This window comes from Podarcis liolepis, assembly GCF_965112155.1.
Source record: "Podarcis liolepis genome assembly, chromosome: 9".
NCBI classification, from domain to species: domain Eukaryota; kingdom Metazoa; phylum Chordata; class Lepidosauria; order Squamata; family Lacertidae; genus Podarcis; species Podarcis liolepis.
Window position 1 is genome coordinate 45,435,271 of NC_139564.1, and position 20,298 is coordinate 45,455,568.

At 42.1% G+C, this 20,298-nt stretch overlaps 1 protein-coding gene across 1 annotated transcript in view; it reads right to left on the reverse strand.

Annotated features, from left to right (window-relative positions):
* AADAT (aminoadipate aminotransferase) overlaps window positions 1-20,298 on the reverse strand; it is an 84,224-nt gene that overhangs the window by 58,734 nt on the left and 5,192 nt on the right. The window contains exons 4-15 of the mRNA XM_083460421.1: window positions 19,346-19,514; window positions 18,751-18,883; window positions 16,734-16,808; window positions 12,404-12,613; window positions 10,584-10,649; window positions 9,080-9,162; window positions 8,115-8,211; window positions 7,030-7,091; window positions 5,383-5,447; window positions 3,964-4,070; window positions 3,730-3,831; window positions 3,116-3,148 (exon numbers count right to left, since the gene is read on the reverse strand). Coding sequence (XP_083316547.1) covers window positions 3,116-3,148; window positions 3,730-3,831; window positions 3,964-4,070; window positions 5,383-5,447; window positions 7,030-7,091; window positions 8,115-8,211; window positions 9,080-9,162; window positions 10,584-10,649; window positions 12,404-12,613; window positions 16,734-16,808; window positions 18,751-18,883; window positions 19,346-19,514 — 1,202 coding nt within the window. The remainder of the gene's footprint in view (window positions 1-3,115; window positions 3,149-3,729; window positions 3,832-3,963; window positions 4,071-5,382; window positions 5,448-7,029; window positions 7,092-8,114; window positions 8,212-9,079; window positions 9,163-10,583; window positions 10,650-12,403; window positions 12,614-16,733; window positions 16,809-18,750; window positions 18,884-19,345; window positions 19,515-20,298) is intronic.

Consider the following 20,298-nt stretch of genomic DNA (forward strand, 5'->3'; position numbering starts at 1 on the left):
TAGCACAATACCCTCAAAGTATTGTTATTAACAAAGGGCTACAAATAATAATAACCAAACCCCAATAATTTTATAAAAACATAGCATGCAATCTATGCTATCATCTGTCAATAAAACTATCCACTACAAGCTCAGGAAAAATAATGATGAGCAAACTTTGCTGCAAAGGCACATTTTCAGTTCAATACATATAATGTTTCTAGTATAAATATTTGCTGATTCCACCCCAAAACAATGTCAGCAAGTAAATGTTGCAGGTTATCACCTTGTGCGATTTTAGCTAAATTGTCTGCTCCCTCCTTCTCACTACTTAAAAGGAATGTCCCCATAATGACTATTTCAAATTGCAGAAAGCTTCTTTTGGAACCTGAGAAGGATCAGAGCCTTCCGTAAAGGGAATTTATAATGTCAGTAAAATACTTTTTATGGGCAGTAATACCAGTGGGGTTGATTTGACGTTTGATAACACAGACAGTTCAGTCTGTGCCAAGACCTATTTTATTCACTTTAAAAATATATTTGTTTAACCACCGTTAGCTGACTATGAGCTGACTATGTCCTCTGTCTGCCCCTGCCTAGAAAATAAAAATTCTTCAGTAGACTGAGAAGATTCTGCTCTTAGCAACAAAGCTGAGTCTTTGAAAGAATTCTAATCCAATAATTGAAAATGCAAGAATAAATGGATTCCCAAGTCTATAGGAGAAGAATCCAATGAATATTTTTAGGGGCACCCATAATTGCTCTAAGGATTCTTTTCTGAGAATTTTGCAGATCAGTTGAGATCAGAGGGGCCCCAAGGTTGCACTTTAAGCCATGATCAGTTAATTATTGTTCTTATATTTCTCACTCACCCTTCACCATAAGGCCTCAGGGCTGGTTATAGCAATGAAAAATACAGTATTAAAATCAGTTAAAATAGTCAGAGATTGTTTGAGGACTTCAATATTAGGAAAGAACTTTAGGACCCCACTGGTTGCCTGTTCCACCTTCAGTCTAACAAGTTGAACGTTTACTTTCCAATTGCAGATTTCAGGAAAGCAACCTCCCAGATAACAGATATAATCAATCCACTTAATCATGTGATCATAAATGCTTCATAAAAGCCTTAGATATTCTACCAAGAGAAGGCACTTTTCCCTTTTCAGAGTTAATATTAAACTTTTTATTAAAAACAACAACCATGAGACAAACTCACAGGCACTTCTGGAACATCAGAAAATTAACAATGTCAATCTGTGTAGAGTAGTAAGGACCATTTCTTCTTGGCAACTGACAATGAGAAATCATTTTAGTAGTGTGGCCATCATATATATTATCATCAAAAAACTAGTAACATTGAGAAATACTTTTAGCACGGTGGTTATATATTATGTAAAAAAACTGAACAGAAACAGGGACAAATATGATGGCTATCATTACTATAATCTGCATCATGTGGTCAGCAGAAGTAGCTTTCATCTTCATTTTTGTAGTTCAATGGATCTCAACCTTTTTTGTCTGGGTCAGAATAAAAAATTGCTCATGACACACTGAATTTTTTATTGATAAGAAATACATTGGAAAACAAAAAGTAACAACTTCTAGCACTGCTTGATTTTGGAAAAAAATATCTATCCATAATCTGCAAATATAAATAATAAACAAATTATTTAAACAAATTATTTTGATAGTATACTATACCACACTTAAATGTTTCTTTGATCATCCTTGAATCTTCCCGCAACACTTGCCATTCTCTCCTGCCACACCAGTGAGAACCACTGATATTATTTATAGTGTAATCCTTTACATGTTTACTCATAAGAAAGTCCTTGTCCCAACTTACTTTTGCCATTCCCATTTCGATTTCAGGGATTCACTGCCAAGTGGAAAGAGTTCAATCTGCTTGCTTTCCTTAGACAGATATCGGGTTTGCCATTCTGCATGGAGAGTGCAGCTATTTATTTGGAAATGGGTATTTGATCAGTTGAATGTAAATTCTGGGAGGATGCCATGAAATGGTGGCTGCAGTCACGCTTCTTAGCAGTTCTTGCTACTTCTTTCCTTATTACTTTCGGACTCTTTTGTTCAGTGGATGAGAGATGGAGAAGATGCAGGGCACCTCTACTAAAGTTTGGGGGCTATTGTGGTTTAAAGATAATTTCTCATTAAAATCTGGGGAAAACATGTTGATACACAAAAGGGGGCGTTGTTTTATAAACTATTTCAATCTAGCAAAAATTAGCAAGACTCATTGAGGGCAACACTTCAGCCATAGCTTAATTTAGATCTTCCTGAATAACCAGAGCCAGTGTGGTGTAGTGGTTAAGAGCGATAGACTCGTAATCTGGTGAACCGGGTTCGCTTCCCCGCTCCTCCACATGCAGCTGCTGGGTGACCTTGGGCTAGTCACACTTCTTTGAAGTCTCTCAGCCCCACTCACCTCACAGAGTGTTTGTTGTGGGGGAGGAAGGGAAAGGAGAATGTTAGCCACTTTGAGACTCCTCTGGGTAGTGATTAAGCAGGATATCAAATCCAAACTCTTCTAACCAATATTCCAAGATGTCAATATACAGCCTCTAGCAGCAGATGGGGTACTTTAGGTGCACTGCTCCCCTGTCCTCTGTCTGACTGAGTCACTGCAGCACACTGGGATGAAGAGAGGGAGGTTTGTGTGGCAGTGGCCAGGTTGGCATGGTGAATTGGCTGCACTGGAAAATTTACACTGCACCAACCTTGCCACTGTATCCCTCTCGCTCTCTGCATGCTGCAGCGACTCTGTTGGATGAAGCTCAGTTGAATACTGCAGCCCCACCTTATTATCTGCTATGGACAGCCTGAAAACAGCAGCACCACCATGAGGGGAAAGGCGTGCATTTTACGTCACAGCATACTCTGCAGACCACAGGTAGCCAATGGGATGCCCGCCAGATGTTGCACTACAACTCCCATCATCCGATGGGCTATGGTGACTGGAGCTGATGGGAGTTATAGTCGAACAACATCTGGAGGTCCCCCACAACGGCTCTCCCTGCTGTGGACAGTTGGGAAACCCCAGTGTGTTCAAAAAGGTTGGAGTTTCGACCGTAGATTCTTTAGCTTATCAAGGCTTTTTCGTTTGGTAAAATCATAAGGCTTCTTTGATGAGCTCAGCCAACCTCTGAAAACCCTGCAATAATAAATAAGAATGATAACTGGTTAGGATTGGAGCCATTCAAGTGTGGGTTCAGGGTCTGCCACACAAGTCTCAACAAAGTCCTATTTATTCTTTCTCCTCTGACTATTTTGACTCATGAGCACATGTGAAGGCAGCATTACAAGGAACGGGAAGATGTGCACTTTCCATACCTCCTCCCTCCAGGCCCCATGTCTATCTCTCATGGTCCAGAGCTAGATATAGGAAGTGTGTACAGACCTTCTGTGGCATGTTTGCTTGGACAGGGACCTTCCTGCTTTCTTTCTAAATTAGCTGATTTGGCAACATTCCTACACCAAACAGGAATGCTTCGAGCTCCTTCCTTTGAAGGTCAAACCCTTGGCCACTGTTCCCAAATGTTCCTCTCTCTGAAGGGCCAAGTTTCCACAGACCTCAGGGGATTGTGCGGACTTCACAGGGCTCTCTGGGTGATGCAGGGCCCCAGACTTGCACCTGTGAGTCTGGCCGTAGTGACAATGATGATAGGAGGCTGAATGATAGCAAATCTGACCAAAGAGTTGACAAGCTGGCAGGCACAGCAAGACTGCACTCACCTGATCAATCTGGCTTGGAGAAGAAAGCGAGAAGGAAGCTCTGACGTAAGAGCTGGGATCGGAGCTGTTAATGTTAAACGCTCTTCCAGGAACCAGCAGCACCTAAAGACAAATCTTTCACATTCAGTTCGTAAGCTTATTCTGCCTCTTCCAATATTAGACACTGTTAAAACTATGATTACCTCCCTCTCTCCCAACATCATTTTAGGCCTAGGATAGTATAGATTTTCATACTTGTTTCTCCAAAGCTTTCTTCATTATCAACTCTTGTGTATCAGAAACTCCCTTGATTTTCATCCATAGAAACATTCCAGCTGCAGGTGAATGCCAGTCTGCTAGGCCTTAAGAGAGAGAGAGAGAGAAACAGTCAGGGAAAGGAAACATGTAAGAACATAACTTTCATGCAATAACGTAATTTTTCTTCTTTAACAAGTTTGGGTTTCTTTTACGTTCTGTGATGATTTACTGTAAGACTTATGAGCTGCTCTTAAGCTGCTGTGCACATCTTCTCATATACTTTTCTGAACAAATGAGGGAAATTATGGACTTCCTCCCTATGTTACCTTCCTTCTTGCAGTACACCTCTATCACATATTCGAAGGGTGAGGGACTTTTTTCTGCCTGAGGGCACATTCCCTTCTGGGCAATCTGCTAAGGGCCACATGACACTAAGGATGGGACATGAGGCAAAAGTGGGCAGGGCAATGGATATAGATTTTACCATTGTACAGTAGGCTAGTTTCTACATACATTGACACACTTTTTCCTATCCTACCTCCAGGGAATGAAAGAGGCATTATCAGAGTTGAAGGACACATTCCAGCCAGGTATAAACACCTGATGAAGGAACAGAAAGGGCTGCGGAGGAGTGTGGCCTGGAACATATCCAGCCCCCAAGCCTGAGGTTCCCCTACCAATTTGATTTGATATCCCACTTTATCACTACCCAAAGGAGTCTCAAAGCGGCTAACATTCTCCTTTCCCTTCCTCCCTCACAACAAACATTCTGTGAGATGAGTGAGGCTGAGAGACTTCAAAGAAGTGTGACTAGCCCAAGGTCACCCAGCAGCTGCATGTGGAGGAGCGGAGACATGAACCCGGTTCCCCAGATTACGAGACTACCGCTCTTAACCACTACACCACATTGGCTCGCAATGGCATCAGTGCCGGATTTAAGTATAAGCTAAACAAGCTATGGCTTAGGGCCCCCAAAAAAATTTAAAGGGGAAAAAAAACTGGATGCACATTTCTAAAATATAAAATAAAAAACAAATAAAATAAAACCTACATACAGCAACGGTGTTTTGTGTTGTCTAGGCACCTATGATGTAAGTAATGGGCGCCGCTTGCTAGCCTGCTCCCTAAAATATTACTGGTTTGCTCATTTCTGTATCAATTACTTTGATAAAATACATATTTTGTTATGTGCGAACAGCTTTAGATACCTATTAGGTCCATAAATTACCATATAGCATATATTCAACACAAAAAAAACAGCAATAATTTGTTGTTGACAAAGGACAACTGGACATATAAAGGGCCCCATTACCTTCAGTAGCTTAGAGCCTCATCAAACCTAAATCCGGCCCTGAATGGCACATACAGGAACAAAACAATTGATTTACAGTTCAAATATTACTCTTGTCTTCAAACCTTTTAGCCACTTATCTGCTGCCACAAGCATCACATCCCGCTGCTTCTTGTAAAAGTCCACCACACTGGAATACAAACATCATTGAGGAAAAGCCAACTCAACAAGAGAACTTTTGCATCATTAAAACTCTGATAGCAAAAACGAAGAGTGTGAGTTTATAAATGAAACAGAAATCTGTTACAAACCAAGGGCTGGAGTGTACACAAAATGGCGACTGCAATGTGGAAGCTGGTTTTAGTCCCTCGCCATTCATCTGCATGCAGTGGCTTATCACACAAAATGAAATTTCTTGTCAGTGCTTTTTAGGGGCAGGCAGGTGGGAGATAGTGGTGATTTAGAGAAAAATCCCTAAATCCAGTGGTGAGTGACATCTAAAGAGTCCTCATGGGGCACATATGTTAAAACTACATGGCTGGTCTTTGTGTATGCATATCCTCTTTGGTGCCATAGATTTCAATAGATGTAAATAGCGCATAGGTACGCATCACCGTTTTGAATGTTTAATGTTCATAGCATTAAGTATGCAAATACTGGCGCCATGTAATACTGTGCTCACATTCCGGCCCCCCCGGTAGGTCTCTACATATGTTTCTCACTATAGTATGCTATTAACAAGTTTGTGTGTGTCTGTACTGGGGCAAGGTGAGGCTCTTCCAATGGTACTATTAATTGGCCAGTTGTAAAATAATACAGTGGTACCTCGGGTTAAGTACTTAATTCGTTCTGGAGGTCCGTACTTAAGCTGAAACTGTTCTTAACCTGAAGCACCACTTTAGCTAATGGGGCCTCCTGCTGCCGCCGCGCTGCCGGAGCCCGATTTCTGTTCTTATCCTGAAGCAAAGTTCTTAACCTGAAGCACTATTTCTGGCTTATTGGAGTGTGTAACCTGAAGCGTATGTATCCTGAAGCGTATGTAACCCGAGGTACCACTGTACATGTTTTATGTTTCCATGGTAGTTTTATGTTATTTAAATATTTTTATCTCCCTCTTCAGCAAAAAAAGGCTCCCATGGCAACCTATGTAAGATTAATAAAAACAGTAACAAAAAAGGCAACCTTGCCCGCAAATAAACTTACAATTTAGAAAGACATGACATAAAAGGAAGGGGGGAAAATAATGCAGAAGTTGGAGGACACCGTCAGTTCCTGGAGTTACAAAGCTCTTGACCTGGCCAGCTCTAATGGAAATTCATGGATAGATAGAAAGGAAGAGCCACATGAAGCTGGTCTCGCAACACAGCTACTGGAGTATATGCTCTTCGATGCACAAAATACAAAAAGTAGGACCAATGAAGTAATTATTTGCCTGCGCTAGACACTGCACACAAATTGCTTTGTGAGGCAAACTGGATGACACTAGCTGTCTTAACATCCCTAGCCTTCTTGGCAGTTCCACGGTTCCTTAAGTTTATAATTAGCCACTCATGGAGTGGCTTATTTCTTGCCCTCGTTCCAAAGGTCATGATGTACAGCCCTGCTTGGTATAAAAAATGCAGCAGTTATGTCTGATAATGTTAGAAGTAGAGGCCTGATTCTAATCATGTTTCCTTGAAAGTCTTAAAGATGGAGCCTTGGGCTACTGGAAAATAGCCCAACGTGAAAACAAAATGACAACAACATAGTAATGTAAAATATACACGCATTACCCATCTACGTGGTCCAAGAAACCTTTTTGTCCCCATTGTTGAAGAAGCTGGGCTATCATAAGCTATGGAAGTAAAGCTTAGAGTAAATATCTTATCAAGCAGAGACTAATAAACAAGCTAGAATGCCTAGGTATTGGAAAACCTGCATGCCGTCTTTACTCAGAAGTAAGTCCAGTGAGCCTTACTGTCAGGAAAGTTACGTAAGATTGCATCCAAAATTCCCTTTAACCCCTTTAATTTATTATTTAGTTATTTATTGCTTCACATTTATGGCTCGCCCTTCTTTCCCAAGTGGAGCTCAGGGAGGCTCACACCAATAAAACTACATAACTCCGAACAACATTATATTACAGAGATTAAAGCCAGCATGGTGAGCCTGTAAGCCTGATACAGCTATTCTTATCTCTCCCCAAGGTTTTTGATCTCTATAAATCTGTGTGCCCAGTTCTTAAGGTGTTCCACAACTACAGAATAACCCTGTCAAAGTGATTAGGCCCAGTGTTGCTGTGTAAGTTTTAAGCGGTGTTCATTTGCCCAGAAGCAGAGACTGCATGTACCGCTCCCTTGTGTGCTGCCATTTCCCTTTCCACCATTCTCAATTATGTTGCTAACTCAAAGGAATAGAAATTGAATCGACAAGGGGCTAGTTGCAAAAAGCTCCAGTTCCCATAACATTCTGTGTTGTTAATTAACACGCTTAAAAGGTTTTTTTAAATTAAACTCAACCCTCTTAATTCATAATTACTTCTAATAATAAATTAAAAGGAGTGCTAATACGTGACAATTACACTTATTTATCTACACACACGGATGTGCAAACTTTGTGAAAATTATGCTGAAATTACAAAAAAGGTGGGCAATTTTACATAATGGTTTTCTCATTGGTTGGTATCCAATTTCTGCAATGTGAATGTTCTGTCAGCGTAAGGATTTCTGCTTGCACAATTGCACAATGGAATAGTCCCCCCTCTCTCCCAATGCACCCCACAAATCTGCACCCCAGGAGCTGCCCCAACCCTCATGTTGTTACAATGAAGCTTTCCACAGTTGTTGCGTATACTTTTAGAAACCTTGTTGGCTCTTACCTGCGTGAAAGTACTGGTATGCATTGTGGAAACCTGAATATGCAGAATAACTCTGTCGATGAGAGGCTTGGGACCAGTTAGAAACCCTATCCTTAGTCTATGTAAAAAAACAACAATTAATTCAAATTGTAACATTTCATCATTTAAATATGTAATTACAATTCAATGCATTTGTGCTGGAATGCGTTCCTTTGCTCCTGACATTTATCGTGACTTTCTATACATAGAAGAGAATTATGAGAGAGGAAGTAGAAGGAAAATGAGACAATACTACAGAAACTGGAGAAGAACCTAGGAGTTCAAGCACCTATAGCTAAGGAACTTTTGACAGCTCAGGTGAATGCTTAGCATTTGCTGTACTTGCACTCTCTAGAAAAGAGCAGAATTTAGTTCTCAGTAACTGACAAGAGGGAGGACAGAGTGGCAGATGGGGGGGGGAAGTAAGTGAAATAAAAGTAATGGGGAAGGCAAGAAGCAGTCTTTCTTTTATGGTTATAAAGGTAAAGGTAAAAGGACCCCTGACCATTAGGTCCAGTCGTGGCCGACTCTGAGGTTGCGGCGCTCATCTCGCTTTATTGGCAGAGGGAGCTGGCGTACACTTCCGGGTCATGTGGCCAGCATGACTAAGCCACTTCTGGCGAACCAGAGCAGTTCACGGAAACGCTGTTTACCTTCCTGCTGGAGCGGTACCTATTTATCTACTTACACATTGACTGCTAGGTTGGCAGGAGCAGGGACCGAGCAACGGGAGCTCACCCCGTAGCGGGGATTCGAACCGCCGACCTTCTGATCAGCAAGTCCTAGGCTCTGTGGTTTAACCCACAGTGCCACCCGCGTCCCCTATGGCTATACTAATAGTTTAAGGTTCTTTCTGCAGTGTGTGGCTGGAAAACCCAAGCTCAGAACCCACATCATTGCATTTCCATTTTGGGGCATATGGTCAAGAAAGGAAAAACCAATATTACCCAGATGAGAGGATCTTAGAGAAAGAGTCCGTCCTGATAACTCGACCATCAATATCCATGGAAAGAAATGTTGGTGCCCAAGGCTTGTGGAAAGAACACAAAGGTTAGTTAGTAAAAGTTAACACAAGAATTCCAGTGCTTTATAAGCAGAAGTATAAGAGGGGTGTATAACACATGGTGGAAGGTTAGTTCTACTAAAAGTAGGCCCATTGAAATGAATAGATCATTACTAGCTTAAGTTTATTCATTTCAATGACTCTAGTCCAAGAAGAACTTAGTTGGCTCCAACTCTTAAAACGTACATAGTTTTTAACCTATTTATGCAGCAACACAGACATGCCCCTGATGTCAGAGTCCCACATTCTTTCTCATGCCTTCATTGCCAGAAAGCATCTTGTTTGTCTGCATGAGAAATGGCAACGTTTGAGATGACGGCATTTCCCAGCTGCTACTATGGCCATTTTGCTTTTCACCACTTGCCAGAGCCATTGAATTCAGTATATGGTTGGAGATTTCTTCTTTCCAGTTGTCAGGAGCCAAAAATAAGGGTTGTGCCAATGGTGAGAAAATCCCAAAAGACTGGGCACTGACTGCAAATACCACCAAGCCATGGGCTTTTTGTTGCTAGAAACCACTTTGGAACACGAGGATGGACAAGTTTTACCCATGCAGGAGAGCTAGTTGGAAGACTGAAGCCCTTTCTGTCAGCTGGGTGGAGGATAAAGGCAACAGAGGGATGAGGTAAAAAAATGTTTTTTTAAAGATGTGTGTACGTGCGCGTGTGCCTGTCTGTCTGTATATCTATCTATCATCTATCTATCTATCTATCTATCTATCTATCTATCTATCTACCTATCTATCTAATAGGATAGATAGGTAAGGAAAAGGCAAAAGACACAAATGATGAAGAGAAAAAGGAAGGGGACCAGAGGCAAAAAAGTGAAGGATAAGGAGAAGAGGAACTGAGGAAGAAGAGGTAGAGAGAGATCCCAAACAGGATGTGCTCTAAGCTTAGACAGGAAATGGTCTGAGCCTCAACAGGAAGGAAGGAGCAAAGTATTCTGTCACAATTTCTGAGTGTTTCTGTCTGTGAGCTGCAGGAATAGCTGTACTGCCCACTTCAAGACCTCTGTCATCCACAGGTGAAAATATGTGTATTTTGTATACAAAATAAAAAAGCTCAATAATGTGAATTTGCGCATTTCAAAAAATGTATATTGATGTGTAAACAGAATGGAACAGGCTCATGAATAAATGTACATTAAGCTGATATGAACCAGACATGGACTGATCTGTCCATCCCTACTGCCAAAAATGAGGCACATGACACCCTTTTATTTTTGCACTTTTGCAAATGCCATGATGAGAACATAACTTTCCGCTTAGTGGGGAAAGAATAGGGAAATATCATTTCAAAATACAATCAGTAATGTGGTATCAGCAGGATGCAAGTTAGAAGAGATAGCAAAATCTATGCTAGCGCACAGCAGAATTGAAAACTCACCTTATCAAACTGAAGGAAGTAATATGGATCATCTTCTATTATAAGGAAATCATATTGTCTTGCAAGCTGAAAGGGGGGGAGAAACAACAACCCACTGACACATACGTGCAATAAAATATTTAATCAAATCAGAAACATTCTGTTCCCCAAATGGTTCCCCTTTAAGCCATTACACCATCACACAAAGTAGTCTTCAGGTGTGTCAGGTGAATCCAAACTTAGTTTCAAATGGAATTATGAATAAGCAGTGGAGATTTTTGCCCTGATCCTAAGATCTGTGTGCATTCTCACATGCACCCGCATCTCTTGAAAATGATGGGATTCTAATTAATTCCAATGGAGAGAGGGCATGCAAAAGCATATGGATGCAGGTTAGCACTTTCCATGGAAGCTAATTAAGAAAATTGGTCTGGGTAGCAGCAATCCATATACGCTTTCAGGCTCAAGTGGCTGGAAGTCAGGAGCATCAGAGTGCAGTATGCCAGACTCTAAATGAGTGTGTTTAATGCTTTAATCACAGATTTAAAAGTATATCTGTTAATTGGGCAAGTCATTAGCCACATGCAACAGATTTCTTCTAAAAATTGTATTTGCTTGAGTACATAAATATGGAACTTAAAAGACAGAAAGAAAACCCTTTTTACATCCCAACCACATTGGCGCCACAGAACATGCATTTCATATATTTCTGTCCCATCTTTGAGGATGATCCATCACCAGGCAATTTACAATAAACATGTTAAAACCAAAAACAACTGAACAAGTGTGTGTGTGTGTGTGTGTGTGTGTGTGTATGTATGTGTGTGTGTGTGTGTGTGTGTATATATATATATATATGTATATATATATATATATATATGGATTAAAAGCATATATGGGGGAGGGGTAAGCAATAAGATCAATACAACTATTGGAAAAAGAAAAGTTTTTAGGGACTGTTTAAAGGCAACAAGAGAGGGAACCAAGCACAGCTATTGGGAGAGGGAAATCCACAAGTGTGGAGCCACTGCTGAAAGGGCCCTGCCCCTTGCACCTGCCAGCGTGGTTAACATGGGAGGCCAGAGAACGACGTTTCTCAGTTTGATCTTCAGGCCCAGGCAAGTTCTTATGGATGTGGTGGTGGTGGCTGGGCTTCAAATGACCTAGTCCCAAGGCATTCTAGACTTTAAACAAATTACGTACCTTGTTGAACTCTCCTAGAATTAAGAAACTGATGTGTTTACAATCACGACCAAACAGCACATCTACTGGCAGCACTGCCACTTTTATTACTCTCAGAAATCACATTAAGTCTCGGAGGGTTCATTTGGGGTCTGATTTCCACATAGATGGATCTTAGCAGCAGCAGCAGCAGTGGTGGTCAGCAGTGCTTTCCTGACATCACATCACAGCTGCTGTTGTGGCTTACTGAGGAAGGGGGTAAGACAGCAGGAAGATTGGCTTGGTGCAAATGCCCTGGTGGAACCAATTGGTGGAACCAATGCATATGGCATTCCTATGAGTGATTATTCACTGCACTGATCTCTCTGCTGCCCCCCAATGCCAGGGATGGGACATCAGTTAAGTGTCCCTCTCCACCCACCAACCACTACAGATGAGAAGATTTCTGTATCTCTGTGAAGAGAATGTACCAAAATCCACTGACCTCTCCCAAGAGTCCCTGTAATATAGAGGTCTGTTCTCCACTATGTTATTTATTAGTCAATTTTTTGCTAGTACCTGAGACATAATATCCAGCAGGTTCGTGTGATGTGACACCACCTCCCCCACTTTTTTTTTTGCCAGAGCAGTGACATTAAATGTGCATTTAATGAATATACCTGATAGATATCTTTTTTGCGGTCTGTCGTCAGTGAGGCTCCAGTAGGATTGCCACCGTTAGGAATGGTGTAGAGAAATTTGGGGAGGCTGCTGTTAGGTTTTTTGGCATCTTCTGGGCTCCACCTGGAAAGAACTTCTTTCAGGGCTTTTGGAATAATGCCATGTTGGTCACTGGGAACATTGACAATGTTGCAGCCCAACGGCCTCAGCTGGTTTATAATAGAAGACAACAAGAATGAAGAGCGTTTACTTAAGCAAGACATTTTGCATCACATGCAACTACTCTTGCTACAGTATTTTAATGGGGCCTATTTACCATAAATTGGGGGTTGGGAGCATGTGGCCCTCCATATGCTGTAGGACTCCAACACCCATCAGCCTCTTTTCCTCCATCATTTCACAGCTTGATCACACATGGTATCACACTCTGTTTGCTGCATATACACTTGGTGTTGGGGAGGAGAACACCATAAAGCAGGCATAGGCAAACTCCAGCCCTCCCGATGTTTGGGACTACAATTCCCATCATGCCTAGCTAACAGAACCAGTAGTCAGGGATGATGGGAACTGTAGTCCCAAACATCTGACGAGCCGGAGTTTGCCTATGCCTGCCATAAAGTATATAGTGAAACCGAGGGTTTAAATCACATGGAACAGGCCATAAAATATAGGATGGCATCCTGTGAAGTAGTTTCACTAGAGCAAGGAGTTTGAATCTGCTCTGGGGGTTCCTTCAGCCTTCTGGCACAGATTTGTGGATGGCACAGAGAGTGAGCAGGGAGAGGAGGAAAAAGGGAAGTTCTCTTGCAGAAGCAGAAATCCTTTGTAGCACTTTGTGGTTTTGTGGAGCTTGAAAACTTGTTGACCCGTTCATGCGCAGAAGTTGGTCCAAACCTTAATCTTTAGCTTACCTTTTGTAATCATTTGTCCATTAAAAAAAAAAGCAGTGTATATGGCAATATACTTCCTAAGCAAAAAAGACACAAAACATTTCGCACCCTCACATCTGCTTCCCGTCTAAAATATTACTGTGGAGTGGTGGGAATGGGAAAAGCAGCGGTAACAAGAGACCTATGTGAGCAAATGCAGCTTACTGAGATTTTGTTGCATATGGGGTGTAAACAATGAAGTAGGGGAATCACAGAAATTGTGTTTTGAGGAAGCAATTGGAGAGACATAGAGATGGTGCTACATATGTATTCTAAGAGGGCATCCCTGGAATAAGGTGTCGTGAGGGAGAATAGACAGAGATCGTCAAGAAACAGGAGATCTATTTAGAACAGTTGAAGGTGCTATGCAGTGGTGAAAAGTCTGTCTCGCTGTGTTCAGTGGGGCTTACTCCTAATAGATGTGCACAGAACCGCAGCCAAATGTGTTCATGTTTCACAGGGAAGTGAATCTGCATGCTTACTGGCCTTTCTGAGCATTTTAGCATATCCTGTTATACAACTGATTTGCGGTCTGGTCGTACTCAGTTTCGGAAAGAACCTTGTACCACCGATTTTTTTCTATGCCCAAGAATGCAAGCTTTTATAACTAAAAATAACAAGCTCGCCACCACAGTAGTAATGAGAACATCTATGAAACAAATGAGACAGGGGTGAAACACAGAAACAACATAAGGGTTGATTTACATGCCAGAGCAACCATATAAAAATCTGTATATAAACAAACAAAGCACACCAAGCAGTTCATGTGGAGAGGTTCACATTTCAGGTTTTGCGAGTTTTATCGCATCCCTTCCAACAATTGCAACAACATGGAGACGCAACTGTCACACATAACCTGGCTTGCATGGTTGTGCCGCACTTTAAATGTTATAGATTGGCACAGGGAACCTCAGGTCTTCTAGGCATCTCTATCTGGCCCTCAGAACATTCCCTAGGCCACAGTTTGGGCCTGTCTGGAACATGACCTTGAATTTTAATGCTTCTTGCTTGTCTGGATGGAGGTTAGACAGTGGTGTGTGGCAACTGTGTGTACAAACCTGTGTCCATACTACAAAGGTGAAATTTGCACATGTTACTTCATTCACTTTTGCCTCTGGCCCTGCTCACCTCTGGCCCCCATTATAGATATATACTTAACACTTTTTAAATGTACAACTTAAGAATGCGATACACAAACGTAAGAGACAGCTGAGACCCAGAACCGGACACAGTTTCCTCTTAAGTGTAAAGTTTGGGAGCAAAGCTGGGTTTTCTATCGCATAATGTGAGGAGCAGCTCATAGTCTTATCTCTCATTCCCGATCGGGTGAAACTGCCAGAACCATAAATAACTTGCCTCAACAAAAGAAAGGATAATTGCTCCAAAACGCAAGGTATTCAGAAACAGGCCTGAAATTTCAATAATGCTAATGGAGCAACCAGAGGAAAATACAAAGGTGTGGGCAGTTATAGCTGAGGTTTAAAATAAAGAGTCTGCAATTTCTCTTTCTGCACTAACTAGCCCTTCATTTATTAGGCCATAAATGAAATACAGCTGCATTTAAGTTTTATACTAGGCCCCCCTGGAATGGATAATGAAAAAATATTGCCAACAACACACTAAGTTGAACCATAAATCATCCAGACACCACAATGATTTGCAGAATCAGGGAAGGCTGAACTGTTGTATGTAATATTGACAGGAACAAGATTTATCCCAGCGTTTCTCTGCATCTACGGCTATTATACATTACTGTATTTCATCTAAACGCATGAGGCACGTGTTTAAAATTACAGAGCCGCAAAGCCAGTTTTTGCACATGAAAGCTCGCTGTTTAGTTATCGCCACACAATCCCCTCCCATGAACAGGAATGTGTGGAGAAGCCAGATGTGATGCTAACAGCATAGGCCTGCACACATCTACTCAGAAATACCGTATTTTTTGCTCTTATAGACGCACCCGACCATAAGATGCACCCAGTTTTAGAGGAGGCGAACAAGAAAAGAAAAAGTTCTCTCCCTCTCTGCTCAGTGCCTCTCCAGCAAAGCGGGAGGAGAAACGGAAGGGGCTCTATTTCTCCTCCTGCTTCGCTGAAGGGGCGCTGTGCAGAGAAGGAAAGCTGTGCAGCGCCTCTCCAGTGAAGTAAAGCCATCGATCCCTCTTGCTCTCCTGGCTTCAGCAAAAGCAACGTGAAGCCTCCTGAGCGCTGCGCTCAGGAGGCTTCGGGCAGCTATCCGTGAAGCCAGGAGAGCAAGAAGGATTGGTGCGCACCGATCCCTCTTGCTCTCCTGGCTTCAGCGAAAGCTGCGCAGCCTGCATTCACTTCATAAGACGCACACAAATTTCCCCTTACTTTTTAGGAGGGGAAAAGTGTGTCTCATAGAGCGAAAAATACGGTAAGTTCTACTGCGTTCAATGGGAAGTGGACACAGGCAGGAGGTCTGTGGTGAAATCCCCAGCATCTCTGACCAGGGCTAGGAAATTGCTCTGCCTGAAATCCTGGAGAACTGCTGCCAGTCAGAGTTGACTGGATGGGCCAATGGCCTGACTCAGCATAACACAGCTTCTTATATTCCTATAGACAAGTGTATACAGGATACCAGACCAAATGTGTCTCCAGTAACCATGTCAGGGTTTTTAAAAATAGTAATAGCAGCCAAAGGGGTTGGATTTCACTAGGACTGCAGTGTGTGGCAAGGGGAGGTTTAACCTTTATTAACCCACTGTGAATGTGATGAAATTCTGCCGCCACCACCCCGTGGTCGCAATTATGCCTGAAAGAAAATCTCCTATTGGGATGAATGGGTGACTCCCTCCAGAGGCCAATAACAGCTGCTGGAAGGATTTTCAAAAGAAGTACAGCAGCAATGATGGGGTTAAACCTCCTGATCCTATGTGCTGTCATCTCAATGAAAATTACCCGGAGTGGTTTAATAATAATCAATTCCTCTTCCTAGGGTCTGTTGGGAATGTAGCTCTGTGAGGAGAAAGGGACAACTCGCAGCACCCTTAACAAAACTGCAAAGCTGTGGCTTTTACAATGTGGTTTCGTTGTGCTTTAAAAGGTTAGTGCAGATGTGGCCCGTGCGTCTAGAGTTCAAAAAACCTCTCTAGCCCACTGTTAAGCAGCAGTCAGAGTCAAACCAAGGACTCAAGCTTTACAGCTGCTAATATAATGTCTTAGTGTGTTTTAAGTGCATTATGCAAATATGACCCTAGATGGTGCTAGTGAGCTAATGCAAAATTCAATATATTTTTAAAAACGTTTTCTCAAAAAGCATTTTCACAGCGTTTTTTAAAATATATGTGTAGATTCCACCCCACTTGTTTTAAGGTGAAGATCTGAACTATACCAGCACTTGCCACTGTCATAGGTTTCCAGAATGATGGAATACTCACAGCTGCCAGTGTCCCGGGATAGGTGGGCGCATCTAAAAGGACCGTGTCTCCAGGATTAATCAGCATTTCAAATACCTACATGTTTAAAATATATAACATATATTATTGCAAGACTTTCTGTGTACCATTAATATTTCTCTCTACTTCTTCAGAAAGTGCCTTATGGTAGTAAAGAGTTAGCTATTTTGTAGACCAAAGTTGTTTCTAAGATGGAAAAAAGGATTATAGGAAGTAGAGAACTGTTTGTTGGGTGAATTATGGCTAAATTTGTGGAGGGGGGGGAACCCTCAAAAATATACATTCACCCTTTCAATAATGTCCAGGCCAGGAAAAAACCCAACAACCTTGCATAACACATTACAAATGAATGCTAATTAAATGGATAGCAAAGTTATGGCACATAAAGTCCTACTCAACTGTGCTATCACAGTCCAATTTTGTGCTCCTAAGAATATAAGAATATAAGTGGCAACAAAATGGACCGAAAAGCCAGAAAGCAGCTCCTTATTTATATTGCACAGAATGCTCATTTCATGGTGTACTTTGCCTGTTTCACAGGTCGTTGGCCAAAGCAGTACATGTTCAGTAATTACATGCAACCTATTAATAAAGAACAATTAATTACATGCAACCTATTAATAAAGAACAATTAATGAAGAACAATTTTGTCAGTTTCAAAACTCCATAGATTATGATGTCAAATGCAGCAATTCTACTCTAAAAACAGCAATGTGGAATGGGAACAGCCTCCTGAGAACGGGGCTTGTGTACTTATATCTAACTACAGATGTGCCTGGGACATTTTTGGTGCTTTTACATGTAAGAAATGATGCTGGTGATGTTCTTAACTTGGGTACTTGCAGCCACCATCACTGTTCTCCTCCTCCTCCTCCTCTGCCTGGGTGTTTGTAAGCCTGGATGGAGTCAAGAGGAGGACAGACAGGGCTGACCCAAGACATTTTGCTGCCTGAAGGAAAGGGTGAGAAATTGCCTCCTCCCAGTCCCATTCGAGGTTCAAAAGCTCAGTGGACCACTGAAACTTATTTCAACATCCTCCAGTGCACCCCAAGGCAGTGGCTTAGTTAAGTGGCTGCAGGACAAGTTGCACAGCACATGCACACAACACAGGGCTTGCTGCCCTGCAATATTTTCCACCTAAAATGCCACCTTCATGGTAGGGCCAGCCCTGAGAACAGAGCAGCTTGGATTAAACAGGCAGGCTGATACTGAGCTGAAGAGGAACTATTCCCAGCAAAAGATGTAGCAGTTTGGCTGCTTTTGGTTCTTCTTCTCTTGCCTTTAGGATTTCTGAAAATGGAGCCTTTCCTAATTTTCAAAGAAGTTCAAGATGGCTTACCCCCCCCCCCCAAAAAAAAAACCAATGAGAAAAATAATAAAATCTCTATTAAAATCACTAATGTTAACAAATCACAAGGACCAAATTAGAGGAGATGAAGGAGACCCGTGATCTGGAGGGAGGGAGCAGGCAAAAACTGGAACAGGGTCATGGTGCTGGAGAAGGGAACTTAAACTTCCCTCGGTGCTATTTTCCAGATGCAAGTCACACACACCAAAGGTCCTATTTGTCCTGCTTGTGAAAACATGCAAGTTGTTCTTGTCAGATGTATCTAATCTTCTTCAGCTAGAGCTCTGGAGAAGTGGCATGGCAGACTTCCCACAGTGCGATCCTAAGCATGCCTACTCAGAATTAAGTCCTGTTGGATTCACCTGGGCTTGCCCCCAGTAAGTGGAGTTAGGACTGCAACCTCAGTTAGCAAAGGAATCCTTAGAAGATAAGAATTCAGGTAAAGCTGAGTTAACCGTTTAGGAGGTAAGAACTATGCTGACACCATATTAAAAGTACATCTGTATGGATCCTAAGATATTATGTCAATATTAGTGTGTTTTATCTGTCAGCCAGTAGTTGAATCTTTGCAATGCAAGGTAACAATGCACCGCATTGAGGAAAACAGGGAATAATTATCATAACCTTCAACATATATTGCTTTTGTCTTACTTTACTCAACCCTTCTTGACTGCCGGTGGTGACACACAACTCCATTTGCCCCTTTTCAGGCTGATACTCAACAGTTGGAGGGTTGTGAAGATTCTTCTGCAAATCCTTCAGCCAGGATAATAGCTCTGGAATGCTAAGCAAACATTTCTCTTTCAAATCGTTGCATCAATAAGCTCCTCATAATAATGTATTACATGTCCCCTTTCAAGATTCTCATCCTTTATTGATCTAACTTTAGATCTTGGTTGAAAATATTTTTGCCTCGAGCAATTAGGAGAGGAAGAACAAGAATGGATGCAGCTGCCTGGCCAGAAATGTTAGCCACCACTGTCTTACAGCCTGCTGCTGCTTCAGGTGCAAGGGACACCCTATCCAAGGCCTACCCATAGAGCTGCCACTTCCATAAAAGCTTCCCTGTTCCCTTGCTACTAGTATAAATTTTCACCAGCAACAGAGAAGAGGGTTCCTGTGGTGGTACTCTGTGCACTTGCACAAAGGAGCATGGGACACTGTGTCTCTCTGGCCAGGATTTATTTGCAACCCTCTTATTGCTATTTCAAAAATGCTACTTGGATCCACGAAATCTGTAAAATACCCCGCAGAGGCTGAATACTGGAGAGCTCTCTTCATCAAGTCTTCCCCAATTTCAACTGTTGTTCCATCTCCAATGGTAATGCTAGCAGTTTTGAAGGGGAAAGTATTAGGGTTTGGTGCCCCTCCAGCCAGAGAAATCAGCGATGGAGGAGACCTCTGCATCAATTCAGCTAAAGTAAAAGAAAAGCAAAAAGAGAAGAATGAAACTGAAGATCCTGTATCAGCAGATACTTCCTTTTAACTCCCTCCTCCATTTAACCACCTACTCATTTTATTTATTTAGATTTCCTACATACTCTATCCCGAGCTGTCTGGGCAGGAAACAAAAGTAAAATGCAGAAAAATGGAAAAACTGTATAACCAAGAAGCTCATTCAAATCTAAAAGAAACCTCTACAAACATTAGCAGAAATCTGGGGCCTTCTGCATATGAAGTGTGTGAATGAGCCATGACCTCTCCCTAGTGGTGGGTGGGGGAACAATTCAGAAAAGAGAGTGTTATTCGAGCTTCCATGGGTGGGGGATCAGGAAGCCAAGTCCTGTGAGCAACCAATGAAACAGCTGGGTATATGTTTATCGCGAGGAGAAGAGCAGGTGAAGGCGATGGCAGCAGTCTCCAAATATATAAGGAACTGCCTTGCAGGAGATGGAACAGACTTGGTCCCTGCTGCTCTGAAGGGCAACCAATCGTTGAAAACTGTAGGGATACAGATTTGGGCTAAGGAGCAGGAGAACGTCAGAAGAGTCTGCTGATTCGGGCCAATGGCCCATCAAGTCCAACTTCCTGTTCTCACAGTGGCCAACCAGATGTTTTCAGGAAGTCAGCAACCAAGGCATGAGTGCAACAGCACTCTGCCCACCAACTATTCTCAGCAACTGGTTACAGTGGTACCTCGGGTTAAGAACTTAATTCGTTCTGGAGGTCCGTTCTTAACCTGAAACTGTTCTTAACCTG